The sequence below is a fragment of the Monodon monoceros genome, unplaced genomic scaffold, assembly GCF_005190385.1.
Source record: "Monodon monoceros isolate NGI ecotype Baffin Bay Population unplaced genomic scaffold, NGI_Narwhal_1 Super_Scaffold_12, whole genome shotgun sequence".
NCBI classification, from domain to species: domain Eukaryota; kingdom Metazoa; phylum Chordata; class Mammalia; order Artiodactyla; family Monodontidae; genus Monodon; species Monodon monoceros.
The window spans coordinates 106,484,169-106,507,541 of NW_021703768.1; the positions used below are offsets into that span (position 1 = coordinate 106,484,169).

General features: G+C 38.8%; 1 protein-coding gene across 1 annotated transcript in view; it reads right to left on the bottom strand.

The window, feature by feature from the left end:
* Window positions 1–3,772: 3,772 nt before the first annotated feature.
* The window catches only part of FBN2 (fibrillin 2), a 232,352-nt gene continuing 212,751 nt past the window's right edge, over window positions 3,773–23,373 (bottom strand). The window contains exons 56-65 of the mRNA XM_029216913.1: window positions 22,224–22,349; window positions 20,701–20,907; window positions 19,626–19,751; window positions 17,902–18,024; window positions 16,441–16,557; window positions 15,712–15,840; window positions 13,878–13,997; window positions 9,128–9,359; window positions 7,514–7,685; window positions 3,773–5,664 (exon numbers count right to left, since the gene is read on the bottom strand). Coding sequence (XP_029072746.1) covers window positions 5,290–5,664; window positions 7,514–7,685; window positions 9,128–9,359; window positions 13,878–13,997; window positions 15,712–15,840; window positions 16,441–16,557; window positions 17,902–18,024; window positions 19,626–19,751; window positions 20,701–20,907; window positions 22,224–22,349 — 1,727 coding nt within the window. The 3' untranslated portion in view covers window positions 3,773–5,289. The remainder of the gene's footprint in view (window positions 5,665–7,513; window positions 7,686–9,127; window positions 9,360–13,877; window positions 13,998–15,711; window positions 15,841–16,440; window positions 16,558–17,901; window positions 18,025–19,625; window positions 19,752–20,700; window positions 20,908–22,223; window positions 22,350–23,373) is intronic.

The following is a 23,373-nucleotide window of genomic DNA, read 5'->3' on the forward strand; positions in this document are numbered from 1 at the left end:
CAACCGTGCAGCCAGGGTTCTGGTCTCACCTAGGTGGAAACTAGCAGTACAATTAGCTCGGTTACGACTCTGGGCCTCAGTTTCCTCACATGTACATATGGGTAGGTTTCCAAAGGCCTCTGTAGCTCTGACTTTCCATGGCACTACATCATTCTAAAAACGATTATTAGATGTCTGTGTTCTCCTTCAGGTTTGGTTTCCTAGGCATCTGTAGATAGGAGGGCTCTGGCTGTGCTGGTGGCCTGAACTTCCAGGGCTGTAGCTGGTGACTCCAGTAAGTGAAGAACACAGTGGAGATTGTAAACTCTCATGACCACACCAGGACTTCGCCCTAGAGGTATAGACCACTTAGGAGACACGTCCTGGGTGCTAGTTATCCCATACAGTTCAGTGGGAAGGTTGTAATTTCAGGGCCACACTTGGGAAGGAGTTTTGTGTGACTATGGGGGTGCATTCTACCCCATATTGTGGCTGTAGGCACGGTGGGAGGAGGAACAGGAAGAAGAACAGCTGACAGTTACTGCGTGCTTGCTGTGTGCTCAGCCCTCCGCTGACTGCGCTGCCCGGACCATCTCACTCTATTTTCTCAGTCACACTGCAGGGAAGCATCATCCTAGGAAAGAGACCAAGGCTCAGGGACATTGTGTAGCTTGTTGGATTGAGTCCTTCCTTTTAACTCCTCTTTCGTTTACAACTAATTGGACATGAATAAAGTGCCTTGCACATCACACCAGGACACCCAGGAGGCTTCTACCCACCTGTCCATCCAAAAGTAGGGCAGATAGGATCTCAGAGCGGGCAGCATATCCAAGGCAGTCGGTGAGCTTGTCCTATCCTCCACTTGCTAAACTCAGGCCGGCCTGATCTGAAAATCCCTTTCTTTTACCTGCAAAGTGATACCGTCTCAGTGGCTAAAATGCTGAATTCAGTGAGCTGCTCATTGTGTTTCAGGGCTCTCGCTCTGTACATCAAATGGATCTTCAAAGAGAACGAAGGTCAGGAACACGTACTTCTTATTGAGCAAGAAAACCATGGCTTTGTATTTATTTGAGAAAGCTATCATGCTAAAAAAAAATAAAATAAAATAGAACCATGAGCTAGATATCAAAGGCAGGCTTGGCTGAGATTGCAAAACAGCTGTCACCTTCACTTCCTGTGGGGTGTTAATGAATCACCATCTTTCCTGTCTCTTTAGAAGTAACGATTCCTAAAGTTTCCCTTTTATTTTTTTAAAAAACATGGGCTATATTTAACCTTTCCCAATGGATTTGTCTTTGTCTTTAAACAGTTTCCAGTAATCCCCTCAAGGTCCCAAAGATGTGTGATTTAGACTCTTTCCAAAGTCTTTGGAGCATGAAAGAAAGTGGCTGTTTGAATAAATTATGTACTTTCATTCTCTTGTGGACTATTGTAAATTAGAAGTTCAAATGAGCCACAAGCAGCATGGAAAGAAGTGAACAGAATTGATTCTTTCAAAGAGAAGGGAAATTTTCAGATTTCCAGCCTATTCTTGAGAAACATGAATATTTCTGAACTACTTATCTATCGAACCATGTGAAATTACCATTTTGTAAGTCAAACATGGCCAAATATTGGCAATTCCTCATGGTTCAATTTAACATATGAATTGACTCATTTCCCTTGAAGCATCAAGGATATGAACCAAAAGGTCTGTAGGTCTCAAACTGATGCTCTGTAAATTTTAGTTGTGTTCCCCACTCTCTACCATAAGCATTTATTCTTGAACCAAGAAGGCAAACCAAAACCTTAGAAGGGACAGATCTATGAATTATCCTGTTTGATATTCCTAGATAATGAAATAGGGGAGATGTTAGAATTTAGAGTAAAATCATTATATATTACCTTAAATTATTTTCAGTGTTCATGTGCAAATGTAACCAACCTTCACCTACCACAAATAAGGAACAAAATAAAAAGTACTAAACGGGCCTAAATTTTTTTTTTTTTTTTTTTTTTTTTTTGCGGTACGCGGGCCTCTCACTGCCGTGGCCTCTCCCGTTGCGGAGCACAGGCTCCGGACGTGCAGGCTCAGCGGCCATGGCTCACGGGCCCAGCCGCTCCGCGGCATGTGGGATCTTCCCGGACCGGCGCACGAACCCGTGTCCCCTGCATCGGCAGGCAGACTCTCAACCACTTCGCCACCAGGGAAGCCCCAGGCCTAAATTTTTAAAAGCTCCAAATCTAAATGCTAGTGGAAAAGGAATTCATGTCAGCTGAAGACCAAATTATTGCTTATTATTTTACTATTACATGTACCTGCTGGACTTGGTTTATATGTCTGGGCTTACATTATTATTATTATTTATTATTATTTTTTTTTGCAGTACACGGGCCTCTCACTGTTGTGGCCTCTCCCATTGCGGAGCACAGGCTCCGGACACGCAGGCCCAGCGGCCATGGCTCAGGGGCCCATCCGCTCCGTGGCATGCGGGATCCTCCCGGACCGGGGCACGAACCCGCGTCCCCTGCATCGGCAGGCAGACTCCCAACCACTGCGCCACCAGGGAAGCCCGGCTTACATTATTAATTTAGTCTTGTGTGAAGTCTTCTGTAAGTTCGCCAAGGTAATTTCTGAGGGGACAGTTAATGAGAAAGACAAAATGGTACAGGATCTATCATTAGCATTTAGTTACCAGAGAGGCACAAACTAATCACAGCTGTGTCAGTGCTCACAATAACGGAGTTGCAATAAAGCTATCAGACGTGCCCAAAAAGGTTCTTCCTGGAAGGAGCATCTTGAAGTAGTCATTTCCTTCTAGTACATTCTTCTGTGTAAAGCACCTAATGATTTTTTTTTTTTTCTCTTCTGTGTAAAGCACCTAATGGTGTGGATTCTCAACTTCCTCCAGAGCAGGTTAAAGCTAAACTAAGAGTGCTGTTGCTCAACATTCAGAGTCAAGTTTGGTTCCAGGTAATTTCATATTACAGCACTCACGCTGTACCAGTAACAGATGCCAGATGAAACTGAAGACGCATGTTAAGTTTTAAAGGATGCCTCAAGGCAAATACTTCCCTTATTCCATGCAGCTAATTTCTGGTTGGCTAAGAACAGCATTAAGATCAGTCATAATATTTCCTTGTTTTCTTATTCCTTGGATGAAAAATTTCAGCACACACATTCTCAAACTTTGTGTGGAATTAACTTCAGAGACGTGTCTGTTCTCATTTCAGCTGTGTATCAGAAGAGAGTCCCTGTTCAACGACTTCTCCTATCTATACACTTGTCCTGTGAGGACAGTGTACAACACTGCAAGAGACAGGAAGCTCTCTTCCTGTTATTTTTGGTGAAGGTGCCATTTGGCCCGGGGTATGCCTGCTGCATACTTTTGACTAAAAACTCAAGTTCAGGAAAACCCTAAGAAGGAAGACTCTTTAAGGGAATGTTTCACTTCCTCACAGGTGTTTTAGGGTGCTTTAACACAATGGCACCCAAACCACAGGTGAGGATGAAGTGAAGAGATTCTGAGGTCTCTAGGAAGATGGGTCCTTGGAGGCTTAGAGTCTACGCAGAAGTGAACTACTAACTGCCTTGACTATGTCCTTCAATTTGGGTATGACCTTACATTGTAATTGTCAGTTGAACACTCCTGCCTACTTTGTGTCACAGACTTGACAGCAGTCGCTTGGTTTCTTGTAAATGTGCCTGGCTTTCCTTCTGGTACTTTCATACAGGTCCCTGTAAGCAAAGCCCCCAGCCCCTCCCACAAACAAAACAGGGGTTGTAGTCCCATAAAACTCTCAGTCGGAAAGCTACCCCAAAATAAGCTTTATTGCAAGAAAAGTGTCATATTTGATACACAGACCTACGAAAACAAACAAAACCAAAAGCCATAAGTTTTTCCTCATAAACACTTGATTACAAATTTACACTGTTTTTTTTTTAGTTATTAGAAAACAAAACAAAGTCCCAAACTGGATCTAACTGGTGACTAATCTTTGGTCAGCACAGGTGTGAGAGGAACAACCCAGAGCCTGCATGTGCTTTGGCCATTTCACATATGAGGTTTGGTCACTGGTCCAGGGACAGGTTCTTGGGTTGAGAAGAACGCGGGGACTTACTCTTATTAGCACATCCTGGTACAATATCTTTTTAAATGACTAAAGCAAACTAAACATCAATTCATTGTACAAACATCTTTCATACACAATAGGCTATGATAAAACGAGACATATGGTGTATAACTACAGTATTAATGAAAATTCTAAAAAAATTGGATTTAAAAAAAAAACAACATATATTCCTTGGCTGTACTGCATGATCTGTTTGCACATATGGCAATCCTGAAATAGCCTGAACATAATAAATGCACCATTAATCTAAGACAGCACCAAACACTACAGAACGCCAGGTGTTCCTTTCCGAAGGAACAGCAGTTCTTCAGCTGCCTACAGTACCACAAGTATGCAGCACGCCCTGGGTAAGAATGAGGTGTTGTGGGTAGCACATGTGCTTCCTTGAGGTTATGAGAAGGAAATACAGTACGGTTTGGCCTGCAACGCTACTGGTCTCACAAGCAGTCAAGGTATTTTGCTACAGTGGTTGTGTGCTTCATCTTCTGTTGCCTGGTGTGTCTGGTGATGTGAAATATCATCACAATGAGCTGCTCTGGCTTTGATCTCCTTTATAAAGGATCTAATGACACATTGATTACACTGCCCGTTCAGCTCGGTGAGGCTTCCTTTAAAATAATCAGATGTGTACCAGTTGGATGACTGGCAGAAAACCAACGGAAACACCTCTTGAATCTACTGAATTTTTTAAAAAGCACCTCTAAAAGAAATAGCTCAAATTTATAAATCTAAAGAAAAACAAGTGAGTTTCCCTTTTTGTTTACATAGTTTGTTCATTTCTCCATATATTACTGCATTAAAAATAAATAAACATCTATATTTTTTTTAATTAGCAACTATAGCAAAATACCCAAAGTGTTACAGACTGCTAACAGGAAAAAAAAAGCTCACATTATTTTTGTGCATTTAGTGCCATATGCTGATCTCTTGAATATTTAGGTTTTTTTTTTTAATATATTTTAAAGTGAAGTTATATAGAAAATACAGTAACCACGGTTGCCTCTGTACTCAAATCTTTGGCCACACCAGAGTCTAATTATCACTCCCTGTGAGGGTCAACATTCTAAAGTCTGAGACAGGGAGGAAAGAAATAAAAGTCTTTTTTTTTTTCCTCTTTAAAATTAGTCATTGATTTCTCAGAGGCTTCTGAAGGCTGGCTGTGCAGGGATTTGAGCCTGGAACAAAGTCTGCAAGGGGTTAATAGAGTTGAATCTGCAGCCTCATTCTGAGAGCCTCCCCGAGCTCCCCTAGGAGGTAGTCATCCTCATTGCTGTCTTCCAGTTTCTTAAGCTCCTTTTTCTTGTAGAGAGGGATGCTAGTGACTTCCAGTGTGTATGTGCCAGGCACGAGCTTCCTCTTGGCCGTGTGCAAGTAGCTGAGCCCATTCCTTTGGTGGATGCGGAAGATGCCATCGTCATTCCCTTGGGAGATGACATAGCGGATGTGGTTGTTGAGTGGCTCAATGGCGGGCATGAGTTCTAGGATGTGCTCCTTAGAGCCAAGGCCGGAAAGGTTGAACTTCATTTTCACGGGGCTGTCCATGTCGACACTCTCCAGGCTGATCTGTTCAACCTGGAGAAAGAGCAGGAAACGATGTGGGAAGACCTTCGACAGCACAGGTAGATGACTCGAAAGGAGCCTGTTGTCGGGGTGCAGCCACAAGGACGATGTATCTCTGCCCCTCTGCACTCTGCTTGTAACTTACTGTCAGCTGGGAGAAAAGGTCAATTCCACAGAGTATGCCCTGTAAATCTTTACGACTTCTCACTCAGCCTTATCCAGGTAAAGTTTCAGGTCTGGGCCTATGGGGAGCACTCACATTTCAAGTTTTTTTTGTTGAGTTTATGGAATATCATGCTTATTAATAATAAACAAGAGACAATTTAGGAAATGACTGTAATTTTTTTTTTTTCTGGAGTTAAAACGAGAAGTGCAGCTGTTATCTAACAGCAGGGACTGTCCCCAGAGGGCTCTTCACTCTGAAGGCCCAGGTTGATTTTATGGTCACAAACCGTGAGTGAGTGTCTTTGCTGGGAGCTGTTAGTGCAGAGGGAGGGAACTGCAGAGTCGTCAGGGCTCAGGTTTGAACCAGCTTTGGTAAAAAGCCAATGGGGCATGGCCCAGATGAACCAAGTCTCCCTCAGTCAGAGGTATGGGAGGTTTAGGAATGCTATTTCAGTAAGACAGGCAAAAAAAAAAAAAAAAATCAATGCATTGAGTGGGCGCCTGCCAAAAACTTGAGAAAAGTGGTGCAGAAGTGCCCCCATCAGTGTGCAGACAAAATCCTGTCCCCAGAACTATGATGGGAAGGTTTTATGAGCAGAATTTCTGGATTTGTAGTTTGGGATACTTGATGAATATCTCAGTTGCCATATTTAAATATCAGTTAGACACCTCAGTCTCCGCAAGGTAAATGTAATGCTGGCCTATTTATTATTATAAAATAGAATCAGAGACTTTTTGGCTAGCGAAGTCTATCTAGTCTTACAAATAAGTTTCTGAGGCCCAGAAAACTGAAACAAATTGCCCAATTCACACAGCCAGTGAGTTGAAGACTAGGTTTTTTGATGGGGAATTCTGCAGTAACACTAACTGACAAGGATGGTACTCTCCCTGATGTCTGGGGGAAAACATCTCCAGATACTGGGTACTATTCGGAGAACACGTACGATGCTTAGGCCAGGCACCATTCCAGGAGCTTCACAGTAATCACTCAATCTTCTTGTCAGCCTTCAGAGGTAATTATTTTTATTCCCATTTCACAGGTGAAGAAATTGAGGTAGAGAGAGGTTAAGTAAAATGGCCCATGTAACATGGGTAGTAAGTAGGGAGGATCAGGGAACATATTCAAAATCATGAAGTCTGTGGCCTGCCCCTTTAACCACTCTGCTAACTACTATGAACAGCAAAGACATAGCAGCAGCAGGCAATTCAGATCTTCAGCTCCTTACAAAATACAAGTTATGTGGAGATAAACTCTTTATGGGAGGAACACCTGTCTTATAAATATTACAATATAAGACCAAGTTGGCTTACCTACTGAAAATTAAAATCAGCCCAGTGCACTACATATGTATACAACAGAACTGGACAGATTCAAAATAATTTTGGTTTTTGAATCATTTCAAAATAGCTATTTCCTAGAAGGCCATATTATTGCCTTCTGGCACAAATCAAAAAAATGAAAACATATGATCTGAAACTGTGAATCTTAAAGTCCCCCAGTCCTTGTGTTTTGAGCTAAAAATGCCTCTAATTTTAATTTACTTGTCTCTGACATAGTGTGTCCGTGAATTTAGCCAATAAATTTCATGACAGTTTTAGCTTCACTGAGGCTGAAACCTACATAAAAGTTTACTGCAAAATATACGTGACTCCATATGGATAAAATCTGGTGACAAAACAAAGTGAGGTTACTCACAGCAGTGGGTTTGGGTTCATAAACACTTCTCTTCTGTCTGCTGTCTTTCTTAGAGTAGCCATTGATTTTGCACTCATAGCATGCTTCCGGGGACAGAGCGTTCTCTTCATCCACTTCTGCATCCATTGACAGGTACTGCCCTTTGTTAAATCCCATTCCTGAGACACAGTGGCTATTTGCAATAGGATGCAAGGTGATGTTAGACTTCATTATAATGTTGACTACTGTTTTCCAGAGGTAGAGCAGAGATTTTTCCAAAATAAGAAACCCACAAAGCAAACCCTAAGATCATAAATATAAAAACCTAATAGTCTTGGTAACTCTTTTCTTCAACACTTAATACATGAGATTCTCCTTTATTCTGAACAGCAAAATTCTTCTAAGAGTGAGCGCCAAGTTTCCCCAATTTTCTATCCTAATTAGACTGAAGCACTATGTGTAGTTAAATCAAGAAGATAAAAATTAAGTATGAATTTCCAAAGAGAGTGCCAGAAGTTCTTTTTTTTTTTTTTGCAGTACGCGGGCCTCTCACTGTTGTGGCCTCTCCCATTGTGGAGCACAGGCTCTGGACGCGCAGGCTCAGTGGCCATGCCTCATGGGCCTAGCCGCTTCACGGCATGTGGGATCTTCCCGGACCAGGGCACGAACCCGTGTCCCCTGCATCGGCAGGCAGACTCTCAACCACTGCGCCACCAGGGAAGCCCCAGAAGTTCTTTTGATTCAAAAGCCTGAAGCCTATGTTTGCTGCTCACAACAAAGCTCTCTGCTTTACCAACTGAGATTTCTGAACTCCAATTCTGGTTAGTGAAAGACTCAGCGAGCTGGCTCTAAATGACCCTTGTCTACACCACGACTTTTGTTTCAAGCATTATTATGTACCCACAGTGGACATACTAGTCCACGACCCTCAGTGTCTGACTCACACACTGCTCCTTCTGAGGAGGGTGACCCTGACTGACTCCTGAACTCTTATCTTCTATGCTGTTGAGCACTGACTTCCTTGAAGGAAGGATGCAGGTGGCCAGAACCTCATCTGCAGCTGATAGGACTTGAGACAGCTGCACTTGGGAAAGTGCGACTAGCTGGAGGGAACCCAGCCTTGTGGAGACAGTGTCACACCAACCAGGCGCATCCTCTCTGTGCAACAAAAAACCAGATGAGCAAAGAGAGAAACAACTCCTTCCTCGGGGAGCATGGAGCTGGCACCTGCCAAAATTCACAGAAGAATCTGGGATGAAGCCATTTCCATTTGTACTTAACTCAGGTGTCTCTGACAACATGTGAGCCACAGCATTTTTAGACAACTGCTTGTCTCTGGCCTTGAGGGATCCAACTGAATCCACTCAGGCCATTTTAAGAGGCAAGAGAGTGATACCTGTACACACATTTGAGTCTTATGCTCACCACAAAGGAGGTAATCCACATGCCTTCTTCCATGTGCTTCCTCCTCCCATTCCCTAAGTGCCCTGATCAATGCTTTTCCCTTGTGGGCTTTTAATCACCATGAACTCCCCCCCCCCAAGTGCCGGGTGGCCAGGCGGCCTGAACACAGGGAGGGCAGCCTGAGCTGGACCACGCTCGCCTTCCTGTGGGCGGGGAGGTGGAGGGCCTTACCCCTGTCCCACTCTGTAGTAGCCAGGTGGGCAGCCGCAGAGGTAGCCCCCTTCCGTGTTGGAGCAGCCGTAATTGCATGGGTTCTTGGAAGACGAGCACTCGTTCACATCGTGGCAGGCACTGGAGAACTGGTCGAAGGAGAACCCAGAGGGGCAGGCGCACTTGTAGCTCCCCAGGGTGTTGTAGCAGGAAGCAGAGCCACAGGCATTTGGATTGGAGCACTCATTCTCATCTATGAACATAAAGCAAGAGACTCTTACAAGGGGTAGGGGCAGTGGGGCAAAGAAGAGCCTGAGTTTCAAAGTACCTACGATTTTACAGGGGAAATAGCTCTAGAACCGTATTTCTTAAATGTTTACCCTGATGGTCGATTTGCAAAGCCCATGAAATTAAAAAAAACACAACAAGACCCAACAAATCCCCCTAAATTATGACTTAAACAAAACCTTGCCCCGCCCTTTTATATTCTGTTTGTACTAGGTTTTTCGGAATACCCTGGCAGCTTCTGGGGACAGATATTTGCAGTTTGACTACTGAAGAACTCTTCTATTCTCTTATCAGAAGGTTACTTCAAAAGCCTACACTTCAGATAGATTCACAGAGACAGAAAGCAGATGACTAATTGCCAGGAGTTGCGGGGAGGGAGAAATGGAGAATGACTTCTAATGGGTATGGGGTTTCTTTCTAGGGGGATGAAGATGTTGTGGTGTTGACGTTTGCACACTGCTGAGAGAATATACTAAAAACCACTGAACTGTACATTTTAAAAGGTGAATTTTATGGTATGTGAATTATATGTCAATTTTTTAAAAGCCTCTATTTATATCTGTATTTTTATCCATTCTCCCAGCAATTCCCAAAGCCTTCACTATATATGGAAAGAAAAACAGATAAAAAATTTAAATACCTTAAATGAAAATAACTGAAATAAACATTATTTAATTGAACATTCTGAACCAATAACCTTGTACACTTTTAACACTTGAGAATGCATCAAGTGCAGACTTTGCCTTCTGACATGGGTTTGCACCAAGCCATCAGCTGACATAGGTTTTACTAGTTTAATGACTCACATTATACCATAAATGCCTGACAGCAAGATAATTACAGGTTGATACTTTCAGCTGCTCTTATCATTTTTACAAATTCAAAGCTTGATTGTGCTTTTAACTTTGGAGACGACAATTTTGCTCTTAACTATCTGGTTGATACCTATTTTGTGGCTTGACCCCTGTTGGCTTTATTATAATCCAAATGTCACCCTGGGCACCAGTCACATTTGGTCTGTGGAATTCTTTCAAATTCTCGTGACTGCACTGGAGCATAGTGTGTCTGTTTACCAAATACCTGACAAGTCTATGGTTCAGCCCATGTGGGGAAACAGGCCCATTTGCAATTAGGTGTACCCTTGGGACACAGCAGCTACAGGGAAGTGCTTATCTGCAGGAGCTCAGAGAGATTACAGAAGATGCAGATACAGTCTCAGTGAAGAGGCCTCTCACACAGGAAATTAAACTTCATTAACTACGGCACAGAGGTTATTGAGAGGGCTGATGTTATTAGGCACATTTCTGTATCGTGATTATAGTTTCAGAATTAAACCAAACTGCCAAATGTAGAATTCTTAATTACTGGATATGAAATGTGCTATGATTACCTAATATGTACAAATTCTTAGCCTTCATTTCATGGGGAGAAAGTATATGAATAAATTCTTAATAACCAGGCTACCTATGACATAAATATAACTATTTTATTTCTACATACGAAAGACTTGGAATTCTGCCTCAAAGGCTCATCTGCTTTTATAATTAAATCTGACATTTATATGTGGTGTTTCTCTCCTAATGGAGAATGTGAGTTAGGTTATAATTTAACAAAATGATCCTGCTATGAATATAGTATTCGACACTGTGTTAGGTAGAAAAATTACCAGGCAAAACTAGTTAGTTGAATAAATTGCTTTTAAACATACCACTGACACGAACATTTCTAAGTAGGTAAAATTTCTGGAAGCACCAGGATAGACTTCACGTTTATATGCTATAAACGTACATCACAGCATAATTCTATAGGCTTAGGTAATCTGACTTTGAAAATATGTTCCTGTTTGAGACCCACTTTGAGCTGACTCAAGCCTCGCTAAACCATGTTCAAGTTATTTTGAAAAGGACATACAAGGAACTAGAAGTTGCTGACACCACATAACCCAAAGCTTCATATACTTAGAAGTAACCATATGCAAATGTTAATAATATTCCCTTATTTTCAATTTGGAATAATCGTCATGCTTGCATATATTTGAGAATGTTACCTAAATCTGTACAGTCCACGTACCAGAATGTTATAAATGTTCTGTGGTAACTGGCTGGAAACTTCTGAAAGTATTCATTTGAATTAAAAACGTTTTTCATTATTAACACTTACAAGAACTGTCATTTTTCTTAAATTGGTAGTAGTATTAACAACATTGTAGGTTTACAATTTAATATTACTTAAGTTATCTGATGCACTAACATTTTTGTCTTTTTACAAGGGGACCCCACTTAAATCTGTCTGAAACACTTCATACTGTATTCCCCCCTCAATCATATGTATAACTGAAGATATTTCATACCCATAGTGACAGATAAAAATGATTTGTGGCCTTTCGATTTGCATTTTGTTATAATGCTTGTTATTTTGCTAACTTGTTGCTTTTATTAGTTCCCAATGGGTTGTTTAATTCTCTTACTGCCATATATTTGAGTTAAAATTCCAACTGTGTTCTGTGGGTTCAAGGCAAGAAAGTCAGCAATTTTACTAGAGACCAGCTGGACTGCTCAACCCTGCACAGAAGAATCTCGAATCTTTCAAATTAAACCCCTGCTTCATCTTACTTACCAGGGGCCTGCTGCTTACAGAGGTCCATTTTAGCAGAGCAAGCTAACAAATTAATTCTTGCAGTTGGGGATATCTGCTTATGTATCTTGAGCTTTGAACTCATCTTTGAAACCACTTATCCCTCTGCCCATGGGGGTCTCTCCTGACTAGAAGGCACACTGGCCTCTGGCTGGACTCCAGCGTGAGCTGCTTTGGGGTGACTGCCTTGCTTAAGTGCCTATTCCAAGGATCCCAGCAAGAAGACCTGGGATACATCACATAGCCCTGACTTTAAGTTAGACCAAATTCAGTGAAAGCCTGTGTGGCTATTTTTGCACTAAATGCTTACAGACAGAAACTCCTGGAAACTTAAAAACGTAGAAATTGAGTGGATACTCCATACATGTTCCTATTTCCACTCATGATCACTTTAAAAACAAGAATTTTAGTTAAGCTGACACGTGTGAAATATTAGAGGATCATTCTTTTGCTTTAAGTTCTGTAGAATTAAACAAGAAGTCCGTGGTGTTAACCAAATAGAGGCTTGGGCCTCATATTTTATAAACAACACAATAAAATCATTTCACACTGTTTTAATAGCTATCTAAAAAAGTACCATTCCCTATGTTCTGAAGAGTGTGCCTATACTTTCTCTCTGTTTATGAATCAATAAATCAGGGCATAACTTCTGCGACATTCTTTTTTCTATGAAGAGAAAAGAAGTAAACTAAGCTTATGAAGTTATTTTGATTGACTGCCTAACTCATCATTTTGATAATCCTTTCAAACTCTGTCCTTAACTCCTAGATCATTGGTGGTTTTTGCATTTCCCCCACGAGTGTCTATTTGTGGTGTGGCTAAGCATCTGTCTTTAACCTGGCACAAGGCCACAGCAGACTTGCGATGACGTTCAGAGTTGCTTTCCCTCCTTTGAAATTTGTCTTGATTTTCTCAATTCACTAAACTGTCATTAGAAATTTCTTTTGAGAAGATCACCAAGGATAAAATCAGGTTAATTTATTTAGTGGATTGCTCACAGTAAAAGATCTGAAATACACGTGGGGTAATTTAAATGACTACAGAGAAACAGGAAGTACCCCGCTGTTTCTCAGCAGGACCACTGTTCCCCTTTCTGTTCTGCTGTGCCAGCATCTAATGTCACACTGTGTTGGATGGTGCCTCTATGAGGGGCATTCAAATAGAGCCAAGAAATTAGGCGTATGCTAACTAAGTTAGCCAGCCATTCAAGTAGAGGGTAATGTTCTCTTTGATCAATCTCTCCTTAAAAGGAGAATTTCCATGACTCTATCAAGTGCAAGAAAGGGAGCTGAGTGCCTACAGATTTCATTTTATAAACACTTTTGTATGGAGTTTTCAATAGAATTTGCTGTAACTAGGTACTTTTTCTACCTTAAAATCCTTTAGCCTCTTCATTAAATATGTGACTGGAGAGCACAGATGAATGGTGCTCATTAAGTTGATCTGAATCCCTTTAGATTTACATGAGGGCGATGGATGGGCAATCCTTCAACCCCCAATCAAAAGATACTAAATTACCGATAAAAACCCTCTGACCTTAACATGTGAAGATGATGATTCTTGACACCATCTTCAGAAACTCAGAATTACACCTAGCAGAAAATTAAAATTATGAAAGCTCTAGCTGAGTTACTATTCAGGTACTTAACATTTTTATTATGTATATTTTCAAATACACACATGTACAGAGACTAGTTTAATGGATCCCCATGCATCAGTCCTAAGTACTGGTTTTTAAGTTCTAGGGTTTAAAGCTACACTGAAATGCCAGTCTTTATTGTTCGTTCTTTTTCCTCAAAGATACTTTAAGGTGAGAAAAGCAGATGCTGTGTAACAAGTGAGTGCTCACCGACACACTGATTCCACTGGTAATGCTGAATATATCCTTGAGGGCAGCCACACCTGTAGCCTCCCAGGATGTTCTGGCAGCCATGCTGGCACCTATGGTTTCCATCACATTCATCAACATCTGCAAAAACAATCCCGGCAAGATCTTTATGTAACCTTTCTTCTACTATTCTTAAATGAACTCCAAACACAGCCTGGGGTAACTATTATCACAGGAACAAACAAACAAGACATACTGAGGGGCTGTGATTTTTCCAAGTCACATGGTTATTAATCAGTGGTGGGGCAGAGAACAGTTCTGAGATAAGAAACCACATCATTCTTATGCTATCCACCAGCCACGCCACGTCAGTGCTCTAAATAACAACTTAATGTCAGCAAATCAACCATAGCAACCACAAATGTTGTGCATTTTGGATGGATTAACTACATACGGTATGATTTATTTGGTAAATGATATAAATATCTTTGCATTATATATTCCAGTAGGTTCAAAAGTGATTGACATATAATCCTCATTTTTGGGAAGATACAAGCACTACAGAAATACCTAAAAAGTATAATGGTTTGCACACAAAAAATTTTATTACCATTCAAGATTAATTAGATGCAAATTTAAAGTATTCTAAATATGTTATTTTTAGACACGATATAGTATTATGACACATATGGAATAATTTCTTTGTTCAGACATGCATACTCTTCTGGAATGACAACTGAGGCTTTGAAACCTACCCATAAAAAGTGAAATGAAATTGGCATGTCTGATGTATGCGTAACAAATTTATATGGATAATTAATAAATGATATCTTATGTGGATGGTTGCAAGCCAAACCCACACATGGCAAGCAGCTGTATGTTCAGAATACTTTCAAAGTCTCAATGACTTCGAATACAAAATATTAAAATAGAAAATTTTTAAACTGAATTTTTCTTGGCGGAAAATTAGATACATATAAAAGTCCTATAATTCTTAGAGTATATTAAAAAACTTTGAGTAATTCTTAGAGAATATTAACAATTTTGAATATATTTCTCGAATTCAAAATCATATATTTCTAAGAATAATTAATTAAAGGGTGACTAATATCAATAAAGACATAAATTACAATTGTATATAAAAATATAAAGGGGATGTATATGCTCTCAGAATCTCTGGCATGAGCACTTTGTAAAAGCTACCAATCCTAGTACATTTGTCTCATACGCTAGCACTTGCAATAGAAATACTGAAGAACAATATAATATTTTATTGGCCACAGGCAAATTCTTATTTTATTCCTACTTAAATGTTCCCTTGGACTTAATAGGAAATACCTATTGTGACAGAGACTTTATAGGAAATGCCCTTTATAGAAAAGAGAGTGAATCAGCAGTCTCAGACCAAATAAAATCGTCATCAGTTTTCCCCAGAGCTTTCTGTACATTTTTTCGGTTCTCTATAATTCGTTCTTTGTCTTACACGTAACATTTACACATTCAAGTATCATGGAACAGACATCCAATTTTTTTCTGGTATACTTATACACTACTGTAAACTAAATTAGGTACAGAATTCTTTTTCAGTTCAATTCTTTTTTAGATCAGTAATTCGGTAAACAGTTACTTTAGAAGCCAATTTGTACTCACAGAATTTTTGTTTCATCACATTAAGGTTTTCCTCTGCCCCCAAAATGATATATGAAAATTTATGAACAAAAACATCAATTTCTGGGTTTTATTTTGTTAATTTTTTTTCTTTTGAGATGATCTCAATTGCTCATTGAGTGGCTTGGAAGTTAAAAGAAAACAGTTTGCTGTATTAGAATAAGAATATTTGAGCAAATAAACTCACCTTCACAGTTCAGTCCCGTGGCATCAAGAGAGAACCCTCTTTGGCATTCGCAGCTGAAACTTCCAGGGGTGTTTTGACAGATTCCTTTTGCTCCACAAAGTGAAGGCTGAGACCCACATTCATTGTTGTCTAGCAAAGCACAAAGTGGGAGAGCGTCAAGCTTCCCAATTATTGTATGGCTCAAATTTTACTACATGAAGTAAAAAGTGAAGTATGAAAGCCTAAGTTTCATGATGTGAAAACAGAATTTTCGGGAAATGTATACCATTATTCATGGTCATGTTAAAGGCAAAAATGGTCAGAAAAAATATATTTCAAGAGATTTGAAATTAGAGCATATTTTGGGGTCAATTGAGGACATGGTTTTCGATAGTACAAAGTCTCTTAACCTGTGTGCCTTCTAACATAAAAAAAAAAACCCAGCATGTTCTAAATTACAGTGAGTCTTTGCTCATATTTTATCTGAACAAACATGGTTATATTTAGAATGCAATATAAAGGCATTGCCTGGAATACACCTCGTGTGCATGTGCTTGGACTATACAGGATTTTTTCCTTTGGATATTGTTCTAGTGAAAAAAAATCTATTATTAACAACATTTTTAGACCAGTAATTATGAGGGATTGGTTTTAATGTAAATACTGAGCCATTATTCTACCATTTTTTAAGTACAGTTTTAGACTTCTACTAAAAGTTTGCAAAATTTCTCTTTTGTAGTTTTGTCTTACCAATACAAGCAGTGTGATGCTGTGTGAAACCAGGTGGACATTTACAGGTAAAACCTCCCAGAGTGTTGACACAGAGGAACTGGCAGTTGTGCTGTTTGGTTTGACATTCATCAAGGTCTGCAATGAAAGAGAAGCCTATGAAAATTGGAGCAGAGTTATCTGGCTTTGCCTCCTTTCTCAGGAAGCCACGAGGAGTATTTTGTCTAGATTTTTGTTGGAAGCTTTGTAGATATCCATATGCATATGGCAAGGGGTTTCTTTTCACATACTTAAGCAGCATAAATATTATGGGCTACAATGATAGGATGGCTAAGGTGATACATACCACAAAGTTTTCTTAAAATAAAAAACTGAAAGGATGAATCATAGTGGTGTTCATGAACTGTTCTCAAAACTAATATCCAAAGGTTATAATTCTTGTATTTAATGCACAGTGTAGTACATGGCTGGTCACTTATTTCTATTAAAGAAGGGATTAAACAAAAATAAAACAGAATCTGAAAATTGATGAAGGTCTTAACACAAACACTGAGTCAGGTTCTCAGGATCCAAATGAAAACACCATCATAAATACCAGAAGAAGCAAAATCACAGCATCTATAATTCTAGTCATAAATGGAACTAGTATTTGAACTATACTGATAGAAAACTCAAAATCTGATTTTGGTTGGATTGGAACTTAATATGGGAAAATACATTTAAATAAATTCACAATGTAAGACGCAGACAAGACTATTTTAAAGCTTAAAACACACACACACAGTTGCACTCAAATAAAAATAACTATAAACGTGCAAAATTAAATTGACTCATAACGGTTCACTAAGTAGAGCCAAGGGTATAATATTGCTTCCTATTATTTTATTCTATTTGTTTTTTGGTATTTCTTGGAAATAAAACTTCATCTTCTTGAGAATAAACTGTATTTCAAAAATTTAATAGACAGGAATTTCCTCAGTCCATTATTTTCATACCGATGAGGTTTACTATAAAATTGAACATATGAGTATAGTATTGAAGCTCTTTTAATTATCTAATTTAGTTTGATAATTACTACTAAAACTATGTAAGCAAAAATTTAAATTTACCTATTCATTTTCAATCTTCTGCAGTAAATGTGTAATAAAGATAGTTTAGAGAAATGAAATCTCAGATAAGCAACAAAATAAATATTATTTTAGTTGTTCAGGCTCTTCCTTCACCATAGCTTTCTGTATTATTTAATTTATTTTTCAGTTTGGGTGGTTTGCTGTAAGAAGCAAACCACTGTAACCCGGGTTTTAATTCTCTCTGCCTCCTGGCATGTGTCCTTTGGTAGAATTTTCTATGAATCATAAAATGGTCACTAGGAAGATGTGCTTTAGTGAAGGTGAGACACACAGTATCATCCCTGATTAGCTGACTTTGAATCTGAAAAAAGAGAGGACTCTTTTTTCAGAAGAATGCAGACTCTTCACTCACCTTTGCATGTCTTTCCGTCCTCCTGTAGGACATAGCCCCGAGGACAGGAGCACTGGTAACTCCCCTCCGTGTTCTTGCAGATGAAGTTGCAGGGTTTTGGGGACTGTGAACATTCATCAAGATCTAAGCAAAAGTGATGTGAGGATTAAATTATTGGTTAGAAGGAAAAACCAGTCCCTTTCCTCCCTCCATATTCTCACTTCATCTTTTTCTTTTCCTCTTCAACTTAAAATGGAAAATAGAAATGAGGCACAGAACAATTTTCTCTAAATTAATTTACCGGTTTACTCTGTCGAGCGTGTCCTGGGCAAATATTATAATATCCGGAACAACTGTCTGGGTTCAAAAAAATACACTAGATTTTTTTAGATTGGTGTACTTTGGTTTACAGCTTGAGAATCATAAACTTAAAGCCTAGAGTTTCTTTCCTTTGACACGTGGATGTGGCAGGAATTCTCAACCTCTCTTAGCTGACACTCCCCTAAGAATCTTTCGGCATCACAGACTGTGCTGGAAGTCTCCCACTTCCCCCTTCAGATGCAGTCCTCACCCTGGTCCACCCTGTTTTCGGGCCCAGGAGGCTGAACTGCACAGACACCATTAGCAGGCTCTCCTGCCCTCTGCCTTCAGGCTGGTCCTTAATTCCTCAATTCCCTCCTCGCAAGATGGGATCAGAGGTCACAGATGCTCTCAAGGCAGGTCTCTGGGCAAAACTTCTTCCCTCTTCTAAGTTTCAATCTTTCCCTCTATCTTTGGCCCAGAGGTGGTACAGCCCCAGCACTCAGCATTACCCCTTGCAGTTTCTGCCCACTCTACCCACACCTTTATATACTGTCTCTTTGTCAAAAACAAGTCTCTGTAAACTGTCCTCATTTGAATATGCCACCTTCTTTCTGCTAGGACTCTGACGGCAAATCACCTCCATTTCCCCCATAAAACACATTGATTGATAGCCCACAGAATGCTAAAAGCTCATGATTGATAGCCTAGTCTCTATCACTCTCTTGCCCAAACAAGTGAGTTGAATGTTTACTAAGATTTAGTTTGGTTTTTCTTAACCTTTTCATGCCAGGTATGCTTGTTATTAAAACAAGTTGATGTAAGTTGATGAAATAAGAAGGAGAAAAGTTTTTTTTCTTTAATGAAAACTAAATGCTTTGGAAAGACTCAGAAAGGCAAGCTACCAACCCCCTCCAATTGTCATAGAATGGTGTCGATGAGACAATAAAATAAATTAGAAAAAGAGACTGTAAAAATGTAGAAGGTCTCTGTACTGAGACTGCTTTGCAACTGGAAATTTTAGATGATGCTTAATTGGTATATTTTATGCAAAAAAACCACAATGAGACAAGCAAAAAGCACTCCCTCCATATGCAAACACACAATTTCACAATCAAAAGTCCTATTCTTTCATTAAAAGAATGACAAACAAACGTGCCTTTATACATTTTAAATTAAACATAAAATGTTGAAAATATATTTTTAATAATTTCTATGTTTCCCTAATTGCACAGACTTTTTGATGAATTGAACAATTCCGTGTCTCACATTACTAGACAAGGCCTTGGACAACTCCTATGATATTAAGAACCACACTGCTGAAAGGAATGGCATTTTTTAACAAAATGTACGTTCCAAAGCTCCATAATAAAGATACTCTGCTGACAGTAAATGACATGTAGGAAACAACCACCCAGATGCAGAGACGCCTCGCCTCGCCTTACCTACACACGAGGTTCCGCTGATGTCCGTGGTGTAGCCAACCTTGCAGAAGCACCGGAAGGAGCCCATGGTATTGATGCACTGACCATTGGTGCAGAGATTTGGCATAACTTTGCATTCATCAATATCTGTGCGCCAAAAACCCCAAGGCAAAAACAAATGTCATTTAATACAGATGCAAGAATAAAACTGGTTAGAAACTAAGAGAAATTAAGGAATTGACAGATCATTAAGAACCAACATTCGTAATTGTGCTGGTGTACCTTTTCATCATTCAGTCCAGTGGCAACATGGAAGGGAGAGAAAAAAAAGAATCTGAAGTGATAGGAAGAGGTAAACAAAAGGAAGGCTACGTCGAAAGCCCCACTGAAGTCTACTCGTTCTGCAATCTAAGTATGAATTATTTTTTGGGAATCTAGAAAGCTACCCTTCTGAAGTTCAACTAATTTGGAATTTGTGATAGTATACCATGGATTGGCTTTAAATTCACACTTGTATTAGACTGAAGAAAGGGTTTCATTAGCAAAGTAATCAAGCACAGGGTCGAGAATCTGTACAGTAATAGAGGAAAATGATATTTTTAGGACATTAGTATACTGATTGTACCAAAAAAATGGAAACTACTAATCATTTATGAGACTTGCTGGTTTGTAAATATGTTGCCAACAGAATGAGTCCCTGCGTACACTCAAACAAATGCGTTACACACAAACAAACAAGTAACCTTTATTTAAATGAAGCAAGTATAGTTCAGGAGTTATCCATGGCCTTTGGGGTTAGACAGGTATGTTCCATTCCTTGGTCCATCCCTTAAAAAGGCTGTGATCTTGGGAAAATGATTTATCGTTTAAGCTTTGTGCTTCAGTTTCTATCTTTTAAAATAGGAATAATAATAGATTCTGCCTTTTAGATTTAATATGAAGATTATACCTTTCAAAGTCTCTGAAGCATTAGCGAAAAGCATATACAACCACAACATACGCACACATATTTTAGCTATTATTTTACTTCCTTCAAATTAATCTGATTTAATGTTCACTGTGTTAATAATATGCATGAATTTCCTCAACTCCTTACCTCTTCCATCAGTGGTATATCCTGGGCCATGAGGACATATCTTTTTGTACTGGGCAGTTCCAGGAAGTGGGCAGAGCTCACACTGGTGACCCCAGCCTCGCCCCCCATCGCAGCAGCATTCTGACTTTGTGACAAGGTTACGGCTGCTGGATGCCATCTGACACATGGTCTGCAATACCTCTGCAAAGCAGAGTCCCTGTCGATTGTCTGAAATGAGAATGTAGTTAATAGGCATCAATGTCAAGGAACTGACACCTTGGTCTTCAAATTAAATAGGACAATCAATGTTCTCCTTAGAAATACTTTCTTAAAAGCTAAATATTCTTTTAAGACAATGTTTAAGACAATGATTAGAAAGTTTTGTTGGAGATTAATTTCACGGAGTGTTCTTTCACTAAACACAGTTTATTAAATTTAATAATAAGTGAAACTATACTTAAGAAATAGATTTGGGATTTTTCTTCTTTTTCATCTGCAGCTAAGTGATAGTAAACTACCATTCCTGTAGAATCCAGATAAAAGGAAAATCAAAGAAAATTATTTCCCTTTAAATAAGCAAATGAGCAACAGGATTTGTTTTTGAAAAGCAAATTCTAGACTATGTTATAATTTTGGTACATATTCAATCTAATCTCCTGTATTTTAGACATCTAAAATACTGTTCAAACATTGGATTAAGTAGTTTTTTAATTCTAAATAAAGGGATTTCAATGATATAAGTAGGCAAAGAGATCTTTTATGTGGTTTTAAGAAACATCCTAATGAACTGTTAATGATATGAACAGAAAAGAACACTTTTTCTGTAGGTTATCTTTTCTATTTCCAAAAAGGTCTAGATTTAAGACAATAGCCAATTTCTTGACTAATAATTTCCTAGGATTTGAAGCAGATGACAGCATTTTGAGAACAATCTGATGTAGTTGAAATGTTCTATTTTTGCACCAAATCCAGTGATGAGTGCTAGTTCTCTGTTTGCCTTAAATTGTACCACTCCATACTTTTACACCTGCTCATAATTAACTAAAATGGTTTATGATGTACGCATGTTATCATTAAAATGTCTGAGACTGATATTTTCCAAAAGAAAATATTTTGTAAAACATTTTCCTGTATCATAAAATAAAAATCAACTTTCACTGCATTTTTGAAATGTGGCATATTCTTTAATATCATTAATACAGCAAAGCTTACCTTACATAGCAAATATTTTCTTTTGGAATTAAATCATCCCCTGATGTAAGTTTTACTAAAGTCACATTTTCCATAGAGCTTAATTAATCTTAATTTTGGAAAGACCATTTAAGATGGTTATTTACATTAAGCACAGACGTAGGTACAACACATACATATACAAATATGTCATTTTAATAGATGTCTACCTTTAAGGAAGAGGTATGTGGATTATTACTCAGATTGGGGAATCTGTTTAGCAGACAAGGATACATATGTAGAACTCTTCTGTGATGATGTCACAAAACAGATGTTTCATTTACCAAGTAAAATATACTCGTTTATCAACTTACCAAGGCATTCAGTGCCTGAAGAGCTTGACTGAAAGCCTTCATTACACTCGCACCTATAGCTCCCAATAGTGTTAACGCAACGCCCATTTTCACAGATTCCTGGCTTGGTCCTGCATTCATTTTCATCTTTAGAAAAGCAAATAATGTGAATCATGAGTAGACTATAAAATTGTAATTTACAAGTTTATCTTCTAATGGGTTATATCATACTTAAAACTTCCTCACCAAAATACTAATATGATAGAATACTAATTTATTTTTAAATATACCTCGTCCTTCCAAGATGGGTTCTTGGTTAACAAAGTGTTTTTTTCCCTTTCTTTCTTTTCCTCTTCCTCTTTTCGGGGAAGAGGTGATATTTGATGGAGAATAAGAAAATTGGCCTCCAAAAGGGATTACTGACAAGGAGAAAAAGAACTTTGGGGAAGAGGATGCCAATTTATGTGATATGAGAGAGAGGCTGAGGGCGGGAGGGGGGGGTAGGTGTTAGGGAGAGGTGGAGAGTAGGGTAAAAGGGCACTTATGCCATGGATAAAGGACAAGTTCCTAGACTGCCTTTGAGTAAAATCACAGGAGTGGAGCAGTGTGTTAAGGGCGGCTAATGGAAGAAGGAATTTAGGCCGTACTGCTCTTTTGATTGGTGATAAATAAATAAATATATTAGAGCAAAATTGTTTTATTAAAATCCCTATATACTTACTTATTGTGTTTATTTGATATTTTGTATATTTTGTTTGAGGTATTTTTCAAATCAATGTTGTCAGAAGCATGAGAACTCATGACAATTAAATCCTTCTGATTAATTGCTCCCTTCATGTCTATACTTTTCAATCATCAATCTGTTAATATTTATTTTGCATGTGCTTGCTTTTTATTAGCATTTGCCTTGAATATCTTGTCCTACCCCTTTATTTTCAATCTAGCTCACATTTTGATTTGGTACGTTTCTTGTAAAAAGCACCAAGCTGCATTGTAAAAGAATTTTTAAAAGTACATTTGCCTTTTAACAGAAATTTGAACTATTTCCAAACTGATATGTTTGGACTCTTGCCTGCCATTTTATATTATTTTATATTTACCATGCTATTGCCCCCTTCTCTCAATATTTCTTCGATCAGTCTAGTTTTCTCTGCCCTCCTCTCATCCCTAA